The sequence below is a fragment of the Arvicola amphibius genome, chromosome 6 (assembly GCF_903992535.2).
Source record: "Arvicola amphibius chromosome 6, mArvAmp1.2, whole genome shotgun sequence".
Classification (NCBI taxonomy): domain Eukaryota; kingdom Metazoa; phylum Chordata; class Mammalia; order Rodentia; family Cricetidae; genus Arvicola; species Arvicola amphibius.
Genome location: NC_052052.2, coordinates 80,314,209 through 80,341,606, shown reverse-complemented (window position 1 = coordinate 80,341,606; position 27,398 = coordinate 80,314,209). Strand labels below are relative to the sequence as shown.

The 27,398-nt window shown below is 42.4% G+C and overlaps 1 protein-coding gene and 1 non-coding gene across 4 annotated transcripts in view; one reads left to right on the top strand and one right to left on the bottom strand.

Annotated features, from left to right (window-relative positions):
- Astn2 (astrotactin 2) overlaps positions 1–27,398 on the bottom strand; it is a 980,272-nt gene that overhangs the window by 344,716 nt on the left and 608,158 nt on the right. For all 3 annotated transcript variants that reach the window (XM_038333150.1, XM_038333151.2, XM_038333152.2), the window contains one exon: positions 11,076–11,242. In XM_038333150.1, the coding sequence (XP_038189078.1) occupies positions 11,076–11,242 (167 nt within the window). The remainder of the gene's footprint in view (positions 1–11,075; positions 11,243–27,398) is intronic.
- On the top strand, positions 8,104–8,225 carry LOC119818158. Its single transcript, XR_005286064.1, has one exon. It is a non-coding gene; the product is annotated as a U11 spliceosomal RNA (small nuclear RNA).

The window sequence follows — 27,398 nt, the reverse complement described above, 5'->3', positions numbered from 1 at the left end:
AGAAGATAGGTTTTTATTCTCTCCCCATTCTGTACCTTTGACACACACGCATGCACTCTCTCTCACACACACATATACAAACACACACACACAGAGAGAGAAAGAGAGAGAGAGAAAGAGAGAGAGAGAGAGAGAGAGAGAGAGAGAGAGAGAGAGAGAGAGAGAGAGAGAGAGAGAGAGAGAGAGAGAGAGAGAGAGAGAGAGAGAAAGCAACCTCAACGTCAGGTGTAGATCTGTCCCTTCCGTCATGCTTGAGAGGTCTCATTATTGGCCATTGTACCAGGCTAACTAACCCTTGAGCTTCTGAGATTCTCTTTCTTGCCTTATTGTAAGGGCAGTAGGAATACAGACAGACAATACTGTGCCAGATGTATGCAGGTTTGGACATCTAAATTAAGACACTCCACTGAGACATGATGCTTTTGTTTTGTTATTTTTCTTAAATTTCCAAATTGATTTGTTTCCTTTTCTTTGTTGATTCATAATAGTATAAGATCTGAGAAGGTAGCATGCACTATCTACTTTGGAAAGTTCATTGAAATTTCACAGTGGTTTACTTAAGGGAGACACAGGTATCAAGTTCTGATTTTGGAGCTAATTGCTCCTGAGTTCACATGGAGGCTGTGTTATGACCATCTATATGACCTGATCATGTCTATTAACTTTCCTAGGTTCAGTGTCTTAATGTATTAAATGAGGATAATTGCAGCCCTCAGGGGGCTGATGTGAGAATTCGAGATACCTTAGAGACTGTATAATATGGCACTTTTCATATAAAAGCAAACAGTGTATCACCCATTGTTTGTCATGAGTATTGCCATTTGCCTGTACTAGGCCAGTTATGCTTTCCAGGGAGCGTAAATCCTAGCTTCTAGCTCTTCTCTAGATCCTGGTTTTCTAAAGCTGCAATTGACCCTTCATTCCTTTTCCTTTTTTTTTTTATCAAAACAGAAAATTAGGAACTTTTTATGTGCTATTCATTACGAATGAATGATATGTACAAGATATATATATATATATATATATGTACTATATATATATATATTATATAAGCAACATAAATGCATTGCACATATGCAGTCTACATATGCAAAGCTCAAGTCCTATATCCATAAGAGCACAGATGCACAAACATTATAGAGATTACCTGACTTCCTACTTCTAACCTATGATAGATCTATGATAGATGTATTGAACCAGTGGTTAACCAGTCAGTGACTCTAGTATGGGGTTGTGAAGCCACTGTGAGGTAGGGACTAGTGGAAAGAAAGTTATACCACTTGAGTGAATATTGAGATCCTAGCCTTTCTTCCTTCCTTCCTTTCTTTCTTTCTTTCTTTCTTTCTTTCTTTCTTTCTTTCTTTCTTTCTTCCTTCCTTCCTTCCTTCCTTCCTTCCTTTCTTTCTTTCTTTCTTTCTTCCTTTTTTGTTTCCATAATATTATGAAGTAAATGACCTTCTGTCTCTGTCACATTCAGCTGCCTATCATGTACTGTGCCATGGGTAACATACCCAATGGAATAAGGCTAAGTATTTACAGACTGAAACCTCAAAGTTCCTGAGTTCAAATAAGCCACACTGTAGTCAAATAAGGTAAGTCCTTAGGAGATAGCTACAAGGGGAATATTAGCCCCCAGCAGCTGGAAAGTATGGGAGGAAGATTACTCTAAAGTCTCCAGAATGTAACCATCCCTGCTAGTGCCGACATTTGAGGGATTCTGACAGCTGGGGCTGTGGGTGGGGGTAATAAGCTTGCATTGTTCTTAGTCACTGGGTTTGTGAGGACTCACTACAAACCCAACAGTGGGAACGTCACTCTCATAGAGGGGTACTGCCCTGCTCCCACTGACAAAGGATAAAACCAAGGCTTAGAAAGCAGAAGGGGCTATTAGGAGTTGGACCCAGGGTGTCATACCTGAAGCTCATATGTGGATATGAGTCTATGTGCACAGTTTTAGCATCAAAACTTCAGATTCCAGAGACTTCTCTTTTGCTTCAGGGTGGAAAAGGATTATGGTTTAGCAAGACAGGAAGAAGAAAAAGAGAAAACAAAACAGCCTGGGGTAATCTCTGCAAGACCCTTATAGACACAGGGCAAAAAACCAGATTCACAAAGGCAAATGATCCTGTGAGTTGTGAAATGTGAACAAGACTCTCCCTCAAGGCACCTTAGCACACAGAAAGATTTATAGGAAGGTCTGTTTGGCTGCTGTTTGCTTTTTAAATCTTATTTCTGTATGATGCCACATAATTATACAGCTTCTTCAGAACATTCTGTTGTCAGGGAGGCTTTTCTTACAGACATTTGAAAGAGCGTAGGCTCACAGGAAAACAGCCAAGATCCACATGAAATTATATATTTATGCATATGCCAAATGCAAAACATAAAATAGGCACAGGCACAGAGTGGGCATTCTAACTGAAAGTGATGCCTGCACTTCCTTTAATATGCTTGTCACATCTGAGGCGTCGGAGAGCGCATGGGATTTGTAAGGAGCCTTATGAAACTGTCTCTGTGTCTGGTCAACAGCATGTTTGCTTATTTAACCTTCATAGTAACATGGATATATGGGCACTTTCATTCTTACATTGCCATTAAAAATTTGAGGCTTGGGATATCTGACTTCTTTGACCAAGGTCACATGACTATCTGGAAAAACGAGGACACTGACACTTGTCATCTCAATCCAAATCCAGTGTTCTTATGCCTTAGCACAAAATGCCATCTCTAATCATCTTGGTTTTTTAAAGAAAAGAAAAAACAGGAACCTACAGAAAACAGTCAAATTCTCAAAACACATACTTTTTATTTTTGTTTTTGTGATTTTTGGATTGCTTATTCCATCATTTCTCAATAATTTATGAGGCCAATAAAATTGTTTACTGAAATACTAGAAAATATTTCTTAAAATAAAGAAGGGAATAAAATACAGAAAGATTGAAAATAAAAGAAGTTAAGGCTAAATGGAATGGGAGGAATTGCACACCAGAGACTTGGACCAATATAGGAATGAACTCAGAATCTGATGACCATGGTAACTCAGGAACAGGTTGGTTTCACTCACTCAGTAGGGTCAGTAGCCATGGACCCCAACAACATTATTACCACTAGGTAGTATTACAGGAGCCTCTCTTATTGGGAATCTCAGAATTGGCCCATTGTTAACCAAAATGAAAACCTGTATTTTTTTTCCATATTGTCTTCGTCCTAAGGTTTTACTTAAAGAAAAAGGTAAGTTTGTTGAGAAAGAAAATCATTTTGGAAGTAATGTACTCAAGTATATTTGCTAAAAGATGAAAGAAAGCAAAGAAAAAGGAGAGGAGCAGGGGAAAGAGAAAAAAGAGAGATGGAAGGGTACTGAGCGAAAGGGAGAAAGGAGGAAGGGAAGGATGACAACTTCCACTGGATGCTCAAGGCTAATTAAATAGTATACTTTCCTCCCTACAAGTATAAAAACACTAGCATTTCACACTAGGGAAAGAAAAGAATAACACTTTAACTCTGTCAAAATCATTAGTAAAGTGTTAATTTGGAAATGCCTGCATTTTACTATGAACATACATTTCTTTGCAGTAGAACTCATCGTAGCATTGCCTCCCCACAGATAACGAGGAACCTGAAGGACAGACTTTCCTCAATGAGCCTCACACTCAGCTGTTTCATGTTTTGTAAACCTTGGACCACTTTTCAGAACCAGCATTTTCCATAGCCTATGAGAAAGTGCCTTTCAAAACCCATAGGAAGTCTTTATATCTTTCCCTCAATGTGCTGATAATTTGAAAATGTTTAATGAACAGCACAATGCTGTCATATTTGATAAGAACTTGACATTCAGGTATTCATATATATCTCAGTTGTCTAACTTGCTGAGTCCCTAGATTTCATCCCCAACACTAGAAGTTCCCCTCTAGCATGTAAACATCCAGTGTTAACTCAGTGCTGTGCGTTGAATGTGAAATGTCTCCTGTGAGCTCATGTATTAAACATTTAGTCTCTTGCTGGAGGCGCTGTTTGGGAAGGGTCTGGAACCTTCAATAGCATGTGCCACTCCCTCCTCTTCCTGTTCAATATCTGCATCCAGGGAATCAATGTGACCAGTTGCCTCCAGCTCCTGCCACCAAAAATTCTCACTAAGAATGGATTGTGTCCCCTTAAACATAGAGCCATAATAAACCCTTCTTCTCTGTAGTTGCTTCCTGTTTAGTATTGGGTCAAAGCACTAAGCAGAGTGTCGAATACAGCTAGAGATAGAGTCTACATCCTTTACCTCAGATGCAAAGGGAGAGAACTCTGTTCTAGCCCACTGGGCAGAAAGTGTCACAAAAAAGGGCTCGAGTGGATGACTCTACAATGCTTACAATCATATCATGCCACTCCAGTCCCTAGTTCAGTATTGTCTAAATCCAGGGCAGACATTAGTTTGGGGAATGAAAATCAGGAATTCCTGTTAGCTGCAGATGGTACTCACATGCATCTGTCTCCTCTCCCTCTTGTCAACAGAACATTCAACCCAAAGGACAATTGAGATGATCTGAGGATGGTATGTTTCAGAGCCCAGGTGTGTAAATGCACTTTCTTTTAAACCAATTTCTAAGATCAATTTATCTTATCTGTCTGAGTATCTTGTCTGGATGTATGACTTTAAAAAACACATGTGCCTGATGTTCACGGAGGTCAGACAAAGACATCAGATCCCCTGGAACGGGAGTTATAAATGGCCACAAGATACCATGTAGGTGCTGGAAAATAAACCTGTGTCCTCTAGTGGAGCCACAAGTGCTCTTAACTGCTGGGTTATCTTGCCATATCATAAATACATTTTCATTAAAGTTGGAATTGAGAAATACTTGGGATAGTTCAAAGTCCTAAATTTTCTACTGAAAAGTAGTTCATGTGGCTGTGCACCTTGATTTTTTTTTCTAAGCACCTTGAGAAATATGGAAGCTTCAAAGCTGTTGAAGAAACTCTAACCATTATTTACAAGGGAACAAGTGGGTAAACGTCTCAGTTAATAACACCAAGAAATTACACACCCCCAAAACAGATTAAAAGACAAACAACCGAATCTTTGTCTCAGGAAAAGATAACTACATAATTGACCGTATTGTTTTCATGTGTTTTTTAACTGTTTACTTCCATTGCCAAGGATCACAAAGCTAAATTCCTTCTGTTGAGTGATTTTCTGCTGTCAGACTCCCAACACTATTTTCTAGCCTCACCTTTCATTCCTTAGACATACTCCTGCTTAACTCTCTCTTTATATTGGAACTTACAAAAAATGCATCAGATTTATGTGATAAAATTAAGTTCTCTTGGATATGTGTGTGGTAGACATTGTAAACACACGCACACAAACATAGCACATAAATGCAGTTGCTAGGCAACTTGTTGGGGTCTTCACAGAAGGCAATGCCTCCCCATGTATAAGATTCAATCTATTTTTTTTCATGTTTTTTTTTATTTTTTCCCTCATTCTTTTATTAAAGATTTCCATCTCCTTCCCTCCTCCTCCCCCTTCCCTCCCCTCCCTTCCACCCATACCCCCACTCCACCCCTCTCCAAGCCAAAGAGCCATTAGGGTTCCCTTCCCTATGTTAAGTCCAAGGTCCTCCCAGCTCCCCCTAAGTCCAGGAAGGTGAGCAACCAAACTGACAAGGCTCACAGTGAGCCCATCCATGCTGTAGAGTTCAATCTAAATGTTTCAGATTAGAGTCCAATTTAAGTCATTGGACCTACCCCAAAGCTTCTGCCAGCCACAATGGTTCCCTGGCCTCTGCTCTGTTCCCATCCATCAGGACCAAGTGAGGACTCAAAAACCTGCTCTCAATATTCTACTTGTTCTCGGTGGGCAAGAACTTTTGATCAGTGCTTCACTACACTGTCAGCATCTAATAAAATCCCAGACACAGAGAGGACACAAGGAAGCCCTTGAGTCAAGCAGTAGAAAAGAGCAGCACAGATACCGCAAGGGAATGAGAATGAGAGTGACTCCCTTATGCCCAGACTGCTTGAGAAGGATTAGGAGGTGTAACCTTGCTATAGCTGGTGTGCCCTTGACGGTGTAGGTGTGGCCTTGTGTCACTGGGGATAGACTTTAAGGTTTCAAAATGCCCATGCCAGCTTGACCCAAATTCTCTCTCTCTCTCTCTCTCTCTCTCTCTCTCTCTCTCTCTCTCTCTCTCTCTCTCTCTCTCTCTCTCTCTCTCTCTTTCTGCTTATGTATCAGGATGCAGCTCTAAGTTAGTTCTTCAGCACCAAACCTGTCTGCTGCCATGTTCCCTGCCATGATGATACTGGACCAAACTTCTGACACTGTACGGAAGCCCCCAGTTAAACACTTCCTTTTATAAGAGTTGCCTTGGCCATGGTGTCTCTTTTCAGCAATAGAACAGTGACTTAGACGGGCACCCAGGTGGCTAAGAAATAGCTCCTTTTCTCAAAGGGTCCATAGTGTTATGGTACAAGTAAAACACATAACTCGGGAATACAGGAGAGGTCACCTAGATAGGAAACTGTGATAGGATGTGTTGTTCTGGCAAGAGACTGGCAATCTGGGCAGTTAACCAGAGACCCAGTCTGTAAGCTATGTCCAGGTATCATGAGTAAAATTAGGTTTGCCGCAAATGGTCCATATGGTAGTGCATGCCACTAATCCAAAGCTTGGAAGGTGGAAATATGGATGAGCTGGAATTTAAGGTTTTCTCTGGCTACCCAAAGCCAGCTTTGGCTCCATGGGATCCTACATCACCCCCCTCCCCGAATTACAGGCAAACGAAAGTATTGCTCTCCTTTACCAGAGAATGGGTAGAAATGAAGAGTTCAGATTATTAACTATATAGTTTATTGAATGCTTTATTCTGTATGCCAGTCCCCATAATTATATGCACATATATAATATATTAGACACAAACATAAGAATGACAAGGAGAAAAGATCTATATGTTCTCTGATCCCACTTGGTAAATACTGAGTCATAATTTTTCTTTTTTATTGTTTTTACTGACCTATATGATTTTCTCCATCCCCCTTCCCTTCTACCCTCTCCTGGGACCCCATGTTCCCAATTTACGCAGGAGATCTTGTCTTTTTCTCCTTCCTATTCAGATCCACATATGTATCTCTTAGGGCTCTCTGTTGTCTAGATTCTCTGGGGTTGTGAATTGTAGGCTGGTTTTTCTTTGTTTTATGTCTAAAAGCTACATGTAGTGAGTACATATTATATTTGTCTTTCTTGGTCTGGGTTACCTCACTCAATATGTTTTTTTCCTAGATCCATCCATTTGCCTACAAATTTCAAGATGTCAGTATTTTTACCACTGAGTAGTACTCCATTGTGTAAATGTACCACATTTTCCTTATCCATTCTTCAGTTGAGGGGCATTTAGGTTATTTCCAGATTCCAGCCATTACTAACAGTGCTGCTAAGAACATAGTTTATGTACTGTGGTATGAATGAGCTTCCTTAAGTTTTATACCCAAAAGTGGTATTGCTGGTTCTTGAAGTAGATTGTTTCTGGCAATCTCTCAGAGAACTGAGCCATAATTTAAGTAGGCTTTATTTGAAAACTTTGATATTATTACCCGGTACTGAGATAATGGTATATCTCATTCATGAATTCTATGATGTCCAGGAGAACTTGATAAAGAAGATGTTGCTTGACTTAAGAACAGAAAGTAGGCAGTGGTGGTGCATGTCTTTAATCCCAGCACTCAGGAGGCAGAGGTAAGTGGATCTCTGGGTTCAAGGCCAGCCTCATCTACAGAGTGAGTTCCACAGAGAAGCCCTGTCTCTCTCAACAAACAAACAAGCAAACAAACCAAAAAAGACTATAAGGTGACAAAGAGATGTCCCGGCTAAAGGACCAGGGGTACAAATGTGATGAGCTAGGTGCAGGGAGAAGTGGGGTAGCAGAGAGAACAGCATCAGAACTGTAGAGGCTGGCACAGTAGGTGCAGCATAGGGAGAGGTCAGACGAGCAATGCCTTACATTGATTTACAGCAAGAAGTTTAAAAATAATTGCATGTTGAGTGCCCACTGTGTGCTGATGCTGTGCTAGATACTGGATGCAGAGCAGGAAGCACGATATAAAATTCAGTCATTGAAAAAGGGCTTCTGTCGTGGTGGCACAGGTAGGGAACTTGTTTGCTGTGCGTGCAGAATCGACTTCAAGAGATTTCAAAAGACTAATTTTTGGTACCTGAACAGCTGATGATCATTGGTCCCAAAAACAATCAAACAAACAAACAAAAATCCAGTCGGTGACAAATTAAATGCTACAGATTTCTACCTATTGAACTAATAACTACACAGCTTGCTGAATCCTTCATCCCACGGGCCAGTCTCTCTTCTTGAGTAATTTTACTTAATTTTCCACAATTGTGTACAAGCACTTGTGATCTTATGTTAAAGAGCAGAGGCTCAAAGACATTGAGTCACTTCCCCAAGATCACATGACTGGTTATATTCAGGGCTGGCAACCCATAGCAGACCTGTCTGCCTTGAGACTGGAGCCACACAACCTCGGCTGGAATCCCTATGCCTACCAATCACCAGCTACGTAACCTGAGGCTGGCCACTGAGCCCGAGCACCCTGTGCGTGGCTTTCTAATTGGTAAAGTCTAAATCATAACTGTCCCTTTCTGCAGAGCCGTCAGGAACATTAACCGAGCAGTCACTCAGACACCGAAGCAGTGCTGCTGGTACTAACCTGGCTGCAAGCAGCCTGTTTCAGCCTTAGAAAGGTCAGAGAGCATTACAGGGAGTTGAGCAAGGGAGGGTCTGTTCTGTTCACCTTGCTTAATTCAACAGCATCTTACTTCTCTCCCAGCCAAGTCTCTCACAAGCACCTGCTAATAGCCTTCATTGTTTACAGTGCTTCTAACAAGTGTGGGTAGCTTCTCATTTGCATCTTTAATAGACAATTCCCAAAGCGTGTGGAAACTACAGTTGGTTTGAGAAAGCCTGCATTCCCTTTCCTTTTGTCCTGTTTACCAACAGCGAAGGGGCTCTAAGAGCTTGCCCACGTTCTAACCCAATCTTGTTGAACACTTTCACAGAAATTTCATGGCACGAAAGGTCACTAAGTCCAGTCTCACAGACAAGCAGAGTGAAGTAGAGGGCATCACATCATCAGGAAGGGGCAGGCAGTGGTCATCAGGCCAGGCGGCATAGATACAGTGCCAGCACATAGCTCGGAGGCTCTTTCAGCACTCACACGATACGGTGCAGACAACGCATCATCCCCTATACAACCCTACACAGAGAGACTGCTATGCCTATGTTACAGAGGAGAAGACTAAGGCACAGTTAAGCAGTGTTAAGTCATCTGCCAAAGGCCGCCCAGCAAGGAGGCCACAAGCTACATTACCAATGCTACAACTTCGAATGTGATGCTTAGCAGGACAGTAAGACAAGCACTGCTTTGTACTTCCCAGAACCATCTTTCTACTGAGACAGGAATCATCAGCATTCACAGATGAGGAAGCATGGGAGTCCTGGGAGGCTACCGCCTAAAGGATAGAAGTGGTCCTGGGTATCTGTCTATTGAATCCAAGGCGCCCCGCAGTGCACACTGGGTAGAAGGCGTTGCTGGTTTCTGAAGTCAAAATCCATTACTCCCCTGGCTGCTGCTGTGACTGTTGTTATTTTCTGCAGAACACCCTCCCACAAAGTGCATTGAGAGGAAAATAACAATGATAAGAACACAGCTGATTCCGTATGCAAGCCCGCAGATCTGAATCCATGCATAATTTACTCAACACTGCCCGGCAGTCACTTAAGCTGAGGAGAGACTGCCATAAATTCAGGTCTGCGTACGCTAATTTATTTCTTATTTATTTTATCAGTGCATATATACGGCCTCCAGCGAGCTGCTTCAACACCTTCTTGAAGGCACTGGCAGCCCTGAGTTCGAGCAGAGCAGGAAAGGGGACCCTGAAATAAGTATGTAACTCTATCCTAGAACCATGAAAGTTAAATTAATTTTCTGGTAAACTAGGATTAAACCCCCGCTTGCTCCCACCTCTGTCTATGAGGCACAGGACTGTAAAGGTCACTGAGTCTAATGCTCTGCTTTGCTTGGTAATGAGAGTCTGGTGTACTTCTTACAGGAATCACAGTACTCTTTGGGTGACACCAAGGCCAAGGTGAGCAAATCAGAGAGGGAACAGAAACCAGAGAAGAAAAACAGAACTGCTGTTATTTTCTAGAGAGGTTACTGAGGAGCAAGCACCTCTCTAGCAATGTTACAGCTCAAGTGCCATCTACATGGCCACTCGGAAGAAACATCGTCCACCCTGGGTGTGAGAATATCATCTTCCCCAGGTAGGTATACTGCAGCCTAGAGAGAGAACAGAGGCCGTGGGAAAGGGAACCTGAATGTCTTCTCTTAATTTTTTCCTTCTTTTTTTTCTCCTCTTCATTTCTTACGTTGAGTTCTAAACTCACTTTGTTCGGTTGGGGATGTAGTTCAGTGACAGAGCAAGTCCTGGGTTCAATACCAAACCTTCTCCAAACAATAACAAAGGAACAATGAAAAAATAAAAGTAGTAACTAAAGTGCTTGGGCTTGAACTTTCCAGGAGCCAGAAGCTGTCTAGAAGCTCTTCCTCTGTGATTTGTTTAACTTGTGCCACTCCCCAGTAGCTGTCCCACCTAGATGGACATAGGGCCAGGACAGGCCAAACAGGAAACCCAAACTGCTGAGTCCCCTAGTCTGCAACCTCTCAGAGCCAATGTGTGTACTTATATATACACCTTCAACATCCCTAAATCTGTCTCTATGAACGTTGACAGGACTGCAAGACAGAGAAAGGTCAGGGACACAGACTGGAATGGGACATCTGTACCTTAGAAAGAGACTTAGACATGAGTGTATGTACTCCTCATTCATTGTGAGTTTTCTCACCCATTCATTTTTTTTTTTACATACCCAACAGGGTATGAATCAAAAGAAGGAAAAGGCCATGTCCCTGCAGGTCAGCCCTAGCCTGCTCAGGCAGCATTTCCTGAGCATTTGTTCACAGATCCCTTCCAGCCATAAGGGAGTTCCTGAACCTTGAAATTGGAGACTTACCCACAGAACATGAAGATGGTGCTGGAGGTGGCATCGTAGGGCAAAGGCAGTGTCTGTTGCAGGCAAAGTTGCTCACACCCTCCATTAAAGCCATCAGAGCAATCGATGCCCTTGGAGTGATCATAGCATCCTGAGCCGTCCTTCATGGGTTTCAGTTCTTCTGGACACTGTTGAGGGAGAAGACAACAGGGTGGTTATGGTTCAGGAGGTGACAGGTTCCATCTTTCACCTCACACACAGATGGGGACCAGACTCTTACTGGACCCATTGAGAACAGTATTGCCTGCGATAACATTCTTTACTTTGCTAACCTTCTTACCTTGCAGTAAATAGGACTTTCCCAACTATCTTCTTTACTGAATTGTGAGATTGAAGGAGCATAATGTTGTCTAGATGCTGAGGACACAGATTTCACAGAAACATGCTCTAAATCTCACTAATGTCAACAGTGCTAGGACCTTTTATAATTATTGCCTGAACTAGGTCTCCTGTTATGATAGTCACCTAAAAAGGCTTCTAGGTATATTTTTTTTAAAAAAAAAAAACAAAGCAATAATATGATTTTAAATTCCAGTTGCTCTTGCTGTGTGACCTTAGGTGAGGTACTACCCTCTCTGAGTTTCAGTGTTGTTGTCTATAGAAGGGACACAGTGTAACTGCAGACTAGATGTGAAGCTTTAATATGCAGCATAAGCATGAATGCACACCTCATTTCAGATTCTGTCCCATAATTAATATTCAAAAATGTGTAGTACCTTTCTATGTTAGCTTCATCTCTTTTGCACCCTTGTCCCTGGAGCCCTAAGTGAGCAACTTGTATGCTCACAACAGTGTGAGAGACTCCTAACCAGTGTGGCTTCTCTACACTGTCTTCTATGTGGTCACTGAAATTGTTTTCCAAAACAGCACCATGCCTCAGCATCTGTGAATAAGTGAGTCTGAAAATGCTTGAATTTTCCTAAAACTAATGATAGGCAATGATAGTCCTCTACAGACTGCAAATCCTCTGTCAGCCATGTACACATCCTTGCACAGAACTTTCAATCCCTAAGCAAACCCCAGATATTCCTACCTTCTAGGACCTCAGCTGTAATATATTTTTTCTATGTGTCTTGTTGCTTTGGATCTCTGTGAATGGAAAATCTTGTGTTGAAGTTCATCTGCCTATTAATTCCCATTATTCAACGGGCTAAGCTCATCTCCAGATACACTGAGGGAGAAGCAATCCCAATGCCCTTGCCTTCTGAACAAGATACCAAGTTTTCACATCAGTTACCTTGCTGTCATTCCCTCTAAGAAAATACCCAGCCTCTTTGTCTATCAATAGATATCACTGATTAAAATACCCCTCCTTGCCTTGCCTGACAGCTCTACAGACACCTCCTTACCATCCTAAAATTATAGGAACAACACACACATCCACATTAATTTCTACAAACCACCACAATAAAAAAGGAGGTCATCTCTCCTGGAAATTACATTTTCCCAAGTATGATTTGTAATTACAGATGCACAAGAGAGTTCTTGGAGACGTTTGAGCTGGTGCCAGCAAGGGTGATGGAGAAACTAGGTTATAAATGGCCTTTGTCAAGCGCAGAAAGACTATCAAACTGCTGCATTTTGTGCTTACAAAGAAAAATCAATTTTGCATGTGAGTGAGGTGCTGTACATATTAATACAAGCTCAGGAGAGGCCTGGCCTGTTTCTGAACATCAACGATCCAGCAGAAGGGCACTGATCGTGTGGTTTATCAAGCCGGTTGCTCTCCTGGGGGCCGAATTCTGCCCACCCGGTGATATTCAGAAACAAGTGCTGGACTTTCTCTTCAAAAATAACCTGAGATATATGGCATAAGGTATTTGTCAAAGTTCTTTCCACCCCTTCTGACTCCCATTGCTTTTATTCTTTCAATGGATGCTCCAGTTTGTTTGCTGTGTGTGTGTGTGTGTGTGTGTGTGTGTGTGTACATGTGTGTGTGTTTTCCCCACCAAGTTACCCATTCTTGTGTCTTTAGTCCTTACAACAAACACACAAGGGAACTGACAATGGGTCTTGAAGATACGTGTCTACCACAAGCCCCAGAAACTGTGAATGTTACCATCCATGGTAAAGACTTTGCAGGTGTGATTAAGAAAAAGCTCTTGTGACTATTTTGAATTTTACAGACTAATCTAAATGTCACCACAAATGCCTTAAAAATAAGAAGATGCACAGAGAAACTGTACTCACAGCAGGAGTCAGTGCAAAGACTTGCAGCTTATCAGAGGATTGAGAATAAGTGTGTGTTGTGTGTTTGGCCCGAAGTGGACAGCTATATCACCCGTCCCCCAAACTCACGGAGTATCACAGAAGAGCTGATAGAATTCTAGAATATAAATGGAGGATGGGGCAGAGTGCTGTGAGATGCTGACTTCTAGATGCCATGACTTATGAACTCAACAGAGCTGTGATTATTTGCATACAACCTGGCTTAAGATAAGCCAACATTCCAGTACTGATGGCAAGAAGCTCACCGCTAGATGAGAAGGCTACTGGTAATTGAAGGCTGTTGGAAAGGAGGGTTCATTTTTCTTCAGGTGTGCGACTGCTAGTAGGTTACCCACGTACAGGTGGGAAGCACTAATTGGTCTCAGCATGTTATTGAAAAAGCAGAAGAGAGCATGAGGTGGGAGGGGGTCATGTGGGGAAGTTCTGAGGAAATGGAAAGAAACTTAGGGCTGTATCTGATAGATCCACTGTACATATGTATGGAACTGTGAGTATCTATACCTACAGAGGAGGAGTCAATGTGCAGGTGAAGACACAGAGGGATTCAATGTGGCCATGAGTCAGAACTGTTGTGGCCACCGGGAGCTGGAAGAAGGAATGCATCAATTCTCTTCTGGGGCCTCCAGTGGGAGCAGCACCTACCTATCAGCAGCTTGAGTTGAGATTGCTGGCTTATAGAAGAGTTAGAGAATGCAAGGTGTTGTTTTTAGTTACCCAGCCTGTAATTCCCTACAGTAACCAGAGGAACATAGATGGATACTGTCACTGTTTCCATTTACAGATGAGGAAAGTGAAGAGGTCACACAGTCAGTGGGGGGCAGGGCAGGGCTTCCTGCTCTTGTCAACTCTGTAGCTCTTAAATGAATTTCGTGTGTGGTAGTTAATCTTGATTGTAAACTTAGTTATATTTAGATATGCATAAGAGATTAACAAAGGCCTGTGTGTCTTTAAGGATGTTTCTAAGAAAGGATTTGATGATGATGATGGCAGTGATCAAATCATTGGTTTGATCCACCGATGCATTCAAAATTTGAATATTGTATTTAGAAGTGGGGAAGTTGTGGAAGGCTGGACTTAACCAGAGGAAGTAGACTACTGAGGCACACCTCTGAAGGTTGTGTCTCGGTCCTGCCCCTCTCTCTGCTTCCTGGCTGCTGTGTGGTAAACAGCTTTTCTCCACCATGCCCTTTTATCATAATGTTCTACAGGACCACAGCCAGAAGCCATGGAGCCAGCTGATCCTGGACTGCATCCTCTGATACCATGACCCGTAATAAACATTTCCTCTTTTAAGTAGTTTCTTGGGAGTATTTGTCCCAATAACGAAAAGCTGAGAGACATAGTGGATAGAGTAAGACTGGTCCTCAGCTGATCTCAGCACCTTACTCTACAACTGAGGTTCGGAGGATCGATGCACATCCCAGACAGACATGATGTAGGAGTCCCCTCTGTATGCTATGAGTACGTTTTATTTCCATTAGTTAATGAATAAAGCTGTTTAAGCCAATGGCTTAGCAGAGCAAAGCAAGGCAGGAAATCCAAACAGACATATATATAGAGAGTAGGCAGATTCAAGGAGTCATGATGTAGCTGCCACAGGAGTAACATGCTGGCACTGGTAAGCCACAGCCTAGTGGCAGTACGTAGATTAATAGAAACTGGTTAATTCAAGATGTAAGAGCTAGCTAGAAATATGCCTGTATCACTGGCCAAACAGAGTTGTAATTAATACAGTTTCTGTGTGGTTATTCAGGTCTGGGCAGCCAGAAAAGAAAGATCAGTCTCTGCCTACACAGACACATCCCAGCCAGACTCAGCTAAGGAATTAGGTCTCCCTAGCCTCATCTGTGGGCTCTCTGACCACACACTCCATTTTAGATATATAAAAAATCTGCTGCATCTCACTGTGCCTCAGGGAACTCACCTGTAAATAGAAATAATAAGGCCGTTCTTGGTGGCATTTCTATAAACTGTGAGAAAACATACCAGGGTTTTGGGGTCTAGCTTTAGGTCTAGCATACAATAAGCACTCAACAAGTGAAAAAGATACGGACAAAAAAGAGAAAAAGCTATGGACAGATAAGTTATAAAATATAAGTACATGTACCCTCTATCCCCATAGAAAATGGAACTAGAAAGCCAGGTGACTTTCCTCTCCTTTCCCATTGGTCAAATCCTTCACTGGGTCACTTAGCAGATACTTACTGAACAAGAGATATGGCAGCAAAGCTGAGCAAGTGTTCTAGCTGTTAGTTACAAAGTAACACATGAGATAGCAAAGCTCCTGCTTTCACAGTGTTTAAATCCAGAACATGGACAAAGAAAAACTAGATAAGTAAGATGATTTACATGGGGAAGTCACTTACTTCTTTAACAACAGTGTAATGTGATAACGGTTTAATAAGGATAAGGTGAACGAAACAGGAATTAACAACATACATGTAAAATAAACCTTCTATTGAAAAGTGCCTTGGGTTATTTATCTGAAAGTTTTGCATCATTTTGGGAAATGTAGGTGTATTTACTATGTGTGTTTTCCAATTCATGACTATACCATGTTTTCCCATTTCTTTAGGTTTTCTTCTATTCCTTTCATTAGCATTTACATTTTAATATACATGTCCCATACACATTTTGTCAAATTATTGTTTATGTTTTACAAATCACAAGTGATACTGCATATTTTTATTTCATTGTCCTAAGTTCACTGCAATATATAAGTAATAGTAAAAGAGGACAACTGAGAGGGCTTAGAGAGACTGACGGCTTAGCATTTACGAGGCTTGGTGCTGCCCTTGCGGAGGACCAGAGTCCAGTGACCAGAACCCATAGTAGGTGCTTCACAACTGCCTGCAACTCCAGCCCCAGGGGAGTCACTGCCTTCTTCTGGCCTCCATTCTTACTCATTTACTTGTCTATACACACACACACACACACACACACACACACACACACACATGCACAGAGAGAAAGAGAGAGAGACACACACACATGCACATACCCTCACACATGCACATACCCTCACACATGCACACACACACATATGCACATACCCTCACACATGCACACACACACACATGCACATACCCTCACATATGCACATACACTCACACATGCACACACAGAGACAAATATGTACCTACACTCATACATGCACACAAAGACACACACATGCACATACACTCACACATGCACACAAAGACACACACATGCACATACACTCACACATGCACACAAAGAAACACAGACACACAGACACACATGCACGTACACTCACACATGCACACACAGAGACACACACATGCACATACACTCACACATGCACACACAGACACACACTCACATAAAATCACACATGCACACACAGACACATACACACATGCACATGCAAACACACACACACACTTTTTAAAATAGAATCTTATTCATGCTTAGAATTTTAAAAAAAAATTTTAAGCATTGGTCAGTAAATAAATGTGTGATTTATAAATAAGAACACTACAGCCTTCTGTCCACCTTTCTTACTGCGTCTTCTATATTTTTCCGGACTTAATGTCTAGGACATCTGTCTGGCACTGTTGCATAGCAGACATTACTCCTGGTGATGCTTCAGAGAAAACAGGTTGCACAGTGGCCTGCTGTTTTCATGCCAATGTCTGCCTTTCAGTATTGCAGATCTCTTCAGAAAGCATGTCCTCCTCAAATCCAACTTGACGTGGACTTTTCTGACCAAACTAAAGTTGTCAAGTCTATCTGCTAAACCTTCTTCTCATTATACTTACTATAAACCTGGATAAAATCGGTAAACAAAATCCACACCATAGCTTTGGACATTTTTGGTATTTACTCTGCCAAATTAACTAGCCTCTCACTTTAGTCTGTCATAAAAATCTCAAGACAGACAAAATGTAAACACATTTTTTAGACCGAATACAGCATCCAGTTCCCGCTGGAGTCACTGGCTCATGGAAAACATCATGCGTGGTGTTGACTCTTGGCACTTTGGTCTTCTGAATCCCTTCCTACCGGAATCACCTACTCAGCCCTGTCTTCATCATCTCCATTTGCTTGAGAATCAGTTCAAAGGCTTAAGAACTCAGTAAGGTTCAATTGTAGCAACAACCCTACTTCTGAGACACTGATTTTCTGTTTTGGTTCCTTTTTGTATCCCTGTGACAAACAACTAAAGGGAAAATTTTCTGTTAGTCAGTGCCACAGGGATAATGAGGAAGAGGAGAATGTTCACCTGGACAGTGAAGAAAGAACTGGCAACCAGGTTGAAAGTTGATGTTCAGACCCTCCACTGACCTAGTTCCTCAAGCTAGACCACCCCAAGGAAAGGTTCTACCACCACAACCCTGATCCCTGTCCCCCACAGAGCACTGAAAGCTAGGAACCAAATGTTGGTACACATGCCTTTGGGAGGCTTTTCACATTTATGCCATGAAACACTTAAGACTTCCTCTTTGGCCCATGGGACACTTAGAAGTTTGTTGTTTCCAAGTACGCAGTGATGTTTGGATCACCTCTGCGGTGGGCTCACGGGGCAATTCCCCACAGAACTCATCTGCTGAAATCTTAACTCTTATTTTGGTATTCATTTCATTTTGGTCTTTGTGGGGTCTTTAGATCATGGGGACAGTGCTCTCATATATGCTGTTAGTGTCATGATAAGGAAGAGAGATCACAGTTCTCTCTCTTTCAAACATGAAGACCCAGGGAATAAAGGAAGTCAGGAGACTGTCCTTTAATACTGAGTGGATCAGTTCCATATTGGTTTCACAATTCTGGTCTTCAGAGCAGCCAGGTATAAATATCTGGTAATAAAGTTACCAGATCTGTGGTGTCTGTTGCAGCAGCCTGACTGGAAACATATACTTTGTTAATCATTTCTACTATGTCTGGAAAACATAAATTGCATACGTAAGTTCTTTAAACCTATTAAGAACTTTGTCCTGGCCAAGAATATATGTTCTAGCTTACCATGTATTTTGTAGGCACCAGAACATATTTAATATTCATTTTGTGGCACAGCATTCTTTTAAAGTTATCTATATCCTTCAAGAGAGAGTGCTGCTTGGGTCTTCATATAATTCTGCTAATTGCCTGTTGTTCTGCCAGTGCTGAAGGAGGAATGGTGAAGAAACCAAACATAATTGTGGATTTGTCTCTCTTTCCTTATCATTCTTTTGATTTGTTCAATTTTCTTTGCTGTTTGTTGTATAAACACTTATGGTGATTATGTTTTATTTGTGAACGATTCCATTATTTGTATATTATATTCTTCCCTGGTAATTTATAATATTTTTTTTACCTAATGTCATACAGGCACTCCTCTTGTTTTAGTTACATAGTTCAGGTCTTTCTCTCTCTCTCTCTCTCTCTCTCTCTCTCTCTCTCTCTCTCTCTCTCTCTCTCTCTCTCTCTCCTCTCTCTTAAGGTTCTATCTTCAGGTAGATGTTAAGTGCATTTCAGATAGGTAGCATATAACTGAAAGTGTTTCAACTCCCCTGCAATCTGTGTACTCAGGTACCTTCGATTTAATGTGTCAACTGATACATTATTGCCATGCGATGGTCTGCTTTCTATTCTCTTTCATTTCCCCTTTTTTTCTCTCTTGCCTATGGCTTGTTCAGAGCTTCATTTGGATTTATCTGTTTTTGTTTTTTACATTTCCTTGTATAATTTTAGAGTTAGAGCTTTTGGTTTACATAACTTGGCAGTTGACTGACATCGTCATTTTTTCCCTAGGAGAAGTAATGCTTTTTTTCTCATTATGTTTTATGTCCATTGCTCTTCTCCCAATGTAATGAAATTTCTTCATCATTCCTTTAAATCTTTCGAGACCCAATCAGACAGTACCGTCAGTTTTCATTTCAACCATCAAACCCAGTTTTAGAGAAAGAGAAAGAATGTCTGTATGTCTACCTGTCTTTTATTCTCTTCCTTCCTTCTCAGTGTTCAAACGTCCTCAAGCCATCATTTCTTTTCTTTCATTGATTAGTAGGTGGACTTTTTTTTTTAAGACAAGGTCTCACGTAGCCTAATATGACTTCTCAGGGTTGGAATTACAGGTATGTTCCCCTGAATCTACTTGTTTACCTCTTCCTTTCTGTCGAGACAGCATCCTCAACCATTCCCTCCCATACAGTTTGCAGGACACAATCTCTCTTTTCCCTGTAGCTGAGGATGTTTTGATTTCTCTTGGATTCATAGGGGAATTGCTCACTGAACTTTAAATTTTTCATCGTTCAGTCACTGAAAGAATTGCACTTTGGTGTCAGCACTTGGGAGGCAGAAGCAGGCAGATATCTGTGAGTTCTGGACCAGCCCGGTCTACATGTGAGTCCCAGGCCAGTCAGGGATACCTAGAAAGACCTTGACCCAAAAGTAACACAAAAATTGCATCTTTTCCCTTATGGCATTTTATGGTTTCTCAGGAAAAATCTACTGTCTTTAAAATGATGTTGCTTTCATTAATAAGGTCTAATTTCATTTTCATTCATCCATCTTGTTAAAATATAAAAATGACTGATGTTTTTATATTAACATGTTTGTATAGATACTGTTTAGTGCTTGCCCAGCCTTTTTAATATATGGGTGTTCAGACTTGTTCAGTTGTAAAACAGGAGAAGTAAACTATATCTAAACTGGAAAGGCAGTAACTTGATGCTGAAATGCCCAGGCTTCCACTGGGAGCTGTTTGTCATCACAGCACCCTCTGTTTGACCTGTTTCCTCTGATGCTGCTTCAGCCAGGAAGACGCACCCGGTTCTTCGCTAGGCCTCCATTGACATCTAAGAGATAAGGCTCCTCCTTGCAACTCTGGGAGATAGTGCCTCAGGGATACTGGCCTTTCCAACACAGGAGGAATTAAGCCTAGATGTTGCTCCTTACTTGGCCTCTCTTATTCCACACTAGCGGGCCTGGGCCTCCTGGTCGTTAATGGACAGCTTTTGTTTCTCCTAGTCTACCTGTGACAGCAAGCCAGGAAGGATTGCTTCAAGGCTGTGTGTTAGTATTGGAAATTCCGACTCTTAGGGAGTCCTCCCTGCAGACAGTGAATAGGACAGCGGGAGGGTGCTCATTACCTGATGAAGATTCAAGTTCTGATGCTTTACTCAACATTTGCTGGCACGAAAGCAAGGCAAGTCCACATTTTTCCTGTGGTTTTGGGAGTAGAGCCGTTATTATTTAACAATTCCCAGCCTCGCTCAGCCGCTACCCTCCTAGAACTGACCAGAGTTACCATGCTGTGGGTGCCTTGGGCTTCTATTTTCTTTTTCTCTAACGTGCCTGTTGCATTTCTGAGCTGCAAAGAGAAAATTCTGGACACTCCCTTCTCTTTCCCTTATCCTGAATACCAATGTCCACAAATGATAACTTTCTCTCCACCTTCTGAGAGAGAAAGAAAGGGAGACAGTAAGTGTGTGTGTTGTATATAGTGTCTAGGGATGTTAGTTGTAGTTAACAAGAGGAAAATAGAGAAAATATGTCTATTTCCCCGCAGGCTGTTTTTGCACAGCCCAAAGCTAAGAATGACTTTAACATTTTTTTTTCCGAAAAGGAAGAACAAGAGATAAAAATAAAGGACCACATGTGACTTAACCAAGTCTAAAATATTTACTGTATAGTACTTTACACTTCAAAAGGAGAAAAGTTGGCTGCTGACCCATGACTTCAGCCCTGAAAGGTATCCAGCGTTTGTTCTAAGTCTACCTGGAGGGTTTGGGGAGTGTTTTCTGCAGAGGAACCCGGTGATTCTATTTGCTCCTTTGAAGAGATTACCCAAGTTAGTGAATTCAATTATCTCTAAGCATTTTCTTGGAGCTCACAAAAGAAGCCCTGTGAAGCAGGCTCTCAGAGACGGAGAGTGGGAATGGGCATGAGGAGGGGGACAAGTCCACACAGCACTGAGTCACCCATTAGAGGGTGCCCCTCTGTCCAGCACTGCATCGTGAGTAGGTGCGAGAGATGGGGTCTAACTCAGCTCAACTGGGATCCATAGCTTGACTGCCCTCATTCTGCTCCATTTCCGGGAAGTACCTATAAGAAGATTCAGGAACATGGTCTCCCTGAACTTTAATCCATCTCAGTTCTAGAGGAAGACAGCAAGACTGTCTGGGAAATTTCCAGCTGCCCCACCATCAGCTGGTCCTATCCAAATCCCCCTCCCCTAGCCTCTTCTCTTCCCTGTGCCTGCTCTTGATGCTTCCCAGCCCAATTTTTCATCATCACCAAGCAATTTGTTTCTGTTTGTAATTATGCATTTTAATGTTCATTAATTATGGAATGCAAATTGCTCCGAGTGCAAAATTTGTAATGAGCTGTTCTGCCACCCCACCCCCATGTCTAGAAGGTGGGCCAGCTGTTCTCAGCAGAAGGAAAAACCAACTTACAAGACAACACAACAAAACACCCTCTCTTGGGGTCTGAATGTCTTGCAAGGTAAATAAAGCTGAGGGTTTTCTTTGTGGCACCAAACGAAGGCCTGTCTCTCCCGAATTCTGAGAGACCTTGGTTTATGTGCCACCTTTATCTGTTTTCCCTACAGGGACCTGGTCTCTTTCTGCAGGTGTACCCTGAACTGGTTGCTGAACTTCTCTGACCTCAGGTCTTTTTCGCTAGAGGACAAGTCAGATGGATCCCCACAGGCTGGGGCAAACAATTTCTTAGAATCTGGAGTTTCATTTGGCCTTACAGTGGCCTCTCACTGGTTATGTGACTTCAGAACAGCACAAAAGACTGTCTCCTCCATGGTAAAATGAAGGCACTGGGCAGAGGAAGTTGGAGAAGCTGTTCGGTGTTCAGGTTTTTTTTTTTCAAAGTATTGTGGAAAGAGGAGAACCACCTTGAAAGCCTTTGAGAGGAACTGACTGAACATCAGAGACTTGAGAAGGGTCCTGTGGCTTTGCTTAACTATGCTCAGGCTGCGCCATCCTCTAGGGGACCTGCAAGTATTCACCCACCTAGGACTCTTCATGAGAGCAACTGTAATAACAGGGCTCCCTCCCAATTACAATGTTCCTGTTGACTTGAGCACAGCTCCTGTGATGGCGCTGAAAACTCAGTGACACACTATGGCAGTGAGGCTTCAGCCCACGAGGGTCTAGCAGAGCTAGCTGTCAATCACATAGAATACACGGTACTACAGTGAAGTCTTTCTTAGCCATTTTTTTGGTTTCCACATTTACATAGTGAAGAGAATAAACAAGATGTTGGCTATTAAGAGGACCAAGTGAGATCATGCACCCTGACACGAAACAGGTGCTCGTGAAATGTGGGCACTTTGCTAATTTCTCCAGACCCGAAACTTTCAGTGAGGACTCAAGAAGATCATCTAAGAGAAGTCAGCAGACACGGACAGAAAGATTCTTTGTTCTCATGGGCAAAGTTGAAACAGTAAGCTCCTGAATGAGAAAATTGAAGCTCAGAGAGACCTTGGGACTTGCCTGAGGTCACAACAGAAGTGAGTAGCAGTGTGAACTTATCATTGAAGATTCCCTGACTGTAAATGCGTATCTGTTCTCCTGAACCTCATGGAGGCTGGAAGACCTATCATGACCCACAGGTTCAGGCTGATGAGGTCTTCAAGGGATTCTGGGAGCCTTCTGAGAGAGCTCGCTGCCAGGCCATACGAAGCCTTGGAAGCTTTAAGAATAGAGAGGTGGTTTGTAACAGGGTGGAAGTGCAGGCAAAATACAACAGCTTGGGAACAAGAAGAAGGAGGGCAGAAAACAAGGAAGGACATAAAATGGATATTTATTGAACACCTTTTGTGTGTTTGATACTTTGCCGTTTAATGTCTCAGAATTTTCACAATGCCCAGAGGTTCCCTGGAGAGAGGCCCACTTTACAGACAAGATTACCGAAAATCATATAAGCTATAAAAGGTTGCTGAATTCTTCAACACAAACTGTTGTTTGATAGTAGAATGGGGGGATTTGGCTTTCTTGGTCCCAGAGAGCCTGTTGAATGCTGTCTGGAACATACATGAGTGGTGAAGGCCAAGCTGGCTCTCTGGTACTAGCTCTCTCCTCCTCTCGGGCTCAGTCTGTCAACAAGGCCGGCTAGTCCAGAAACTAATACTGACATTGATTTAGACAAACAGGCCAGTCACGATCCCATAATTACTGGGCACTTTAATCAACTCATGCCGGTCCAGTTGCCATTCAATTTGTATTCAGGTCTCAGTGCTGACAAGGAGGGAAGGGCGATACCGCAATAAGAATTAAAGGGATCAATAGTCCTGGGCTGTGGAGCAGCAGCTGGAAACCTCAGCAGGGTCCTTTGGCCTCAGGGTGGAGAAAACAGAGAGTGTCCCAACTCCTGGGAGTGTTCTAAGCACAAATATAAATCCCCATGCCACACAGTCACCCAAAACAGTTTCTATACCAACCAGACCCAAGCTCTGGGCATGTGTCCCTCTTCTGGTTGGTTCTGTCTACTAAATAAACCCACATGACCTATATTATAGGTCCCATGGTACGGTCCTGTGTGTTGCTTCCTGATCTTTGATAGAATGTTCAGGAGAAAAAGCAATAAAATCTAGTACAAAAGCTGTGCTTCCTAACTGTGTGACATCAGACAACTCATGACATCTCTCCTCTGCTGGATTTTATATGGACTCGTTGATAGATAAACCCTCTGGGGTTTTGGGTAATAAGAAGTGCCATCATATGTAATAAATACTTATGTTCAGCCTTCTTCTTTTGATTATTTGTTATTATATTTTGTGCTGCTGAGGACGGAACTCAGGGTGTCCCATATGCCAGGCAAGTGGTTTACTGCTGAGCTTCAGCTTCTCTCTTCCCTCCCTCTTGTGCACTGGTCAGAAAAACATTCTTTCCTCTCCGCCATGCTGAGATAATTCTTGCTATGCATCTTGTCTCCCAGGACTCCTGGCTATTGAGGAGAAGGACTGTCACAAATTGTCTCATTTTCAGGTCCAAATAGCATGCGAGGCAAGTGAGACCTTTCTGGTTAGGTGGGACTGGGTCTGGGCGTCTCCTGGTCTAGCCATGTGTAAGTCGCAGGATGCTATCTTGTCCTTTTGTTAACACTTCAGGCCTTAGCTTTTTCAGTGTAAAAATAAGCTTAGTTTATACCTACTCAAAATTGCTATAGAAAAAGTAAAATTCAAATATTTAATGCCCCGCTTTGGTGCCTAACATGTTAGTGGCAAAATTCCAAATGTTAGGAGATTTGTTATCATGATTATTATCACTTTTAATAATTGATGCTTGATAAATATTTTTGAAATGCAATGCAAGTCTAGTTGTACCGCTTCATCTTGGCTAGTTTTCCAGTGAAATACCAACAGGCCATTCTTTCCACATGCCAGCCATCTGTGCAACATTCAAAACAAGTTCACTGCAGGCACGACAAAGGAAATGAAAATGTTTTCAGGCCATCGTGTGGGCCAAGCCCTGTGCATGGTGGTGTCCTCGTGTGACTCTGATGAAGCTCTGCTGCAGTTCTCTGACCTTGCTGGGAATAGCATGTGTTTTGTAAAGAGGAAAAGGGGTTGAGGGCACACCCTTTCTCTTGGTGTTCACCTTTAGATGAAGAATAATAGTATGTGCATTTACGTGTACTGTTCTTTACCTCAGAGAGAACCTACACTGACTGGAGGAGCAAGTGAGCAACTAGAGTGAATACACTTGTGACTGAGACCCTAGGATTGTACCAAAGAACAAAGGACAAATCCTGAATCAAAAAGTAAAAAAAAAAAGGGCCTGGAATCCCTGATCCTGTGCACTGACATTCCATCTGAACTGGTGAGTGAATGCGGACCCTGGGGCAACCTGCCCTAGAAGAGAGCACAGACCCCCTCCCCCCAGCTCCCTCTGCAGGCTTGTCTCTGTTTCTCCCATCCCTGTGTCTCCCAAGATTTCCCTAGTATTCTCAGGTGTCCTGCTCCTGTTCTAAGGCCATCCACCCAAAGGGGTCAGACTCTGGCCTCCAGGCAGGTCTGAGGATTCCTGTGGAGGGGTGCGGGCTCCTTCAGATTGCGCTGCCAGGTTCGCTGTGTGATATTCCATCCCGCCCTGCCCCCACCTTGGCCCTTTTGTCTGGGCAGCGACCCTGGGCTGCCTGGAATCCCTGATCCTGTGCACTGACATTCCATCTGAACTGGTGAGTGAATGCGGACCCTGGGGCAACCTGCCCTGGAAGAGAGCACAGACCCCCTCCCCCCAGCTCCCTCTGCAGGCTTGTCTCTGTTTCTCCCGTTCCTGTCTCTTCCAAGCTTTCCCTAGTGTTCTCAGGTGTCCTGCTCCTGTTCTAAGGCCATCCACCCAAAGGGGTCAGACTCTGGCCTCCAGGCAGGTCTGAGGATTCCTGCAAGGGAGTGCAGGCTTCTTCAGATTGTGACGCAAGGAATAGGTCCTCCTCTGGCACTGGGGAGATCCAACCAGTTTCAGTCACAGCAAAGATTGGTCTAGGACACCAAGCGCCTCCGGGCTCCTTTTGAAGGAAGAGATGGGCAGGCACCAATGCAGGAGCTCCTCCAACAACATGAAAGGCAACATGACATCACCACAATCCAGACATCCCGAAACAACAAGAATTGAACACCCTACCCAAGAAGATATAGAAGAAACTGACCTTAAACAGTACTTTATGAAAATAATAGAGGACCTTAAACAGGAGGTAAAAAACTGCCATAAAGAAATGGAGATGACAAACAAAAAGGTAGACGAAATAAATAAATCTCTCAAAGATACCCTTAGAAAAACAAGAAAAACAAGAAAAAGCAATCAAACAGGTAAGGGAAACAGTACAAGACCTGATAAATGAAATGGAGGTATTGAAGAAAACACAATCTGAGGGACGACTGGAAATGGAAACTCTGAGTAAACGAACAGAAACTTCAGAGACAAGTATTTCCAACCGAATACAAGAGATGGAAGAAAGAATCTCGGACTCTGAAGATACTATAGAGGAAATAAATTCACAGATTAAAGAACTAAACAAATCTAAAAAATTCTTAACACAAAACATTCAGGAAATCTGGGACACCATGAAAAGACCAAACCTAAGAATAATTGGGGTAGCCGGGCGGTGGTGGCGCACGCCTTTAATCCCAGCACTCGGGAGGCAGAGGCAGGCGGATCTCTGTGAGTTCGAGACCAGCCTGGTCTACAAGAGCTAGTTCCAGGACAGGCTCCAAAGCTACAGAGAAACCCTGTCTCGAAAAACCAAAAAAAAAAAAAAAAAAAAAAAAAAAAAAAAAAAAAAAAAGAATAATTGGGGATTGGGGTAGAAGAAGGAGAAGAATTACAACTCAAAGGCCCAGAAAACATATTCAACAAATGTATAGAAGAAAACTTCCCCAACCTAAAGAAGGATGTTCCTATGAAGGTACAAGAAGCCTACAGAACACCAAATAGACTGGATCAAAAGAAAGCATCCCCATGCCATATAATAATCAAAACACAAAACATACAGAATAAAGAACAGATATTAAGAGCTACAAAGGAAAAAGGTCAAGTAACATATAAAGGGAAACCTATCAGAATTACACCTGATTTCTCAATGGAAACCATGAAAGCCAGAAGAGCTTGGATAGATGTGCTACAGACACTAAGGGAACATGGATGCAAGCTTAGACTACTATACCCAGCAAAGCTTGCATTCACCATTGATGGAGAAAACAAGATATTCCAGGACAAAAACAGATTTAAACAATATGTAGCCACAAATCCAGCCTTGCAGAAAGTAATAGAAGGAAAATCACAAACCAAGGAGTCCAACAACGCCCACAATAACTCAGGCATCTAGTGACCCTTCACCAGCACAACTAGAAGAAGGGAAACACACAAACTCTACTACAAAAAAATGACCGAAGTTAACAACCACTGGTCATTAATATCACTTAATATCAATGGACTCAATTCACCTATAAAAAGGCACAGGCTAAGAGACTGGATACGAAAACAGGATCCAACATTTTGCTGTTTACAAGAAACACACCTCAACCACAAAGACAGACACCTACTCAGAGTAAAGGATTGGGAAAAGGTTTATCAAGCAAATGGCCCTAAGAAACAA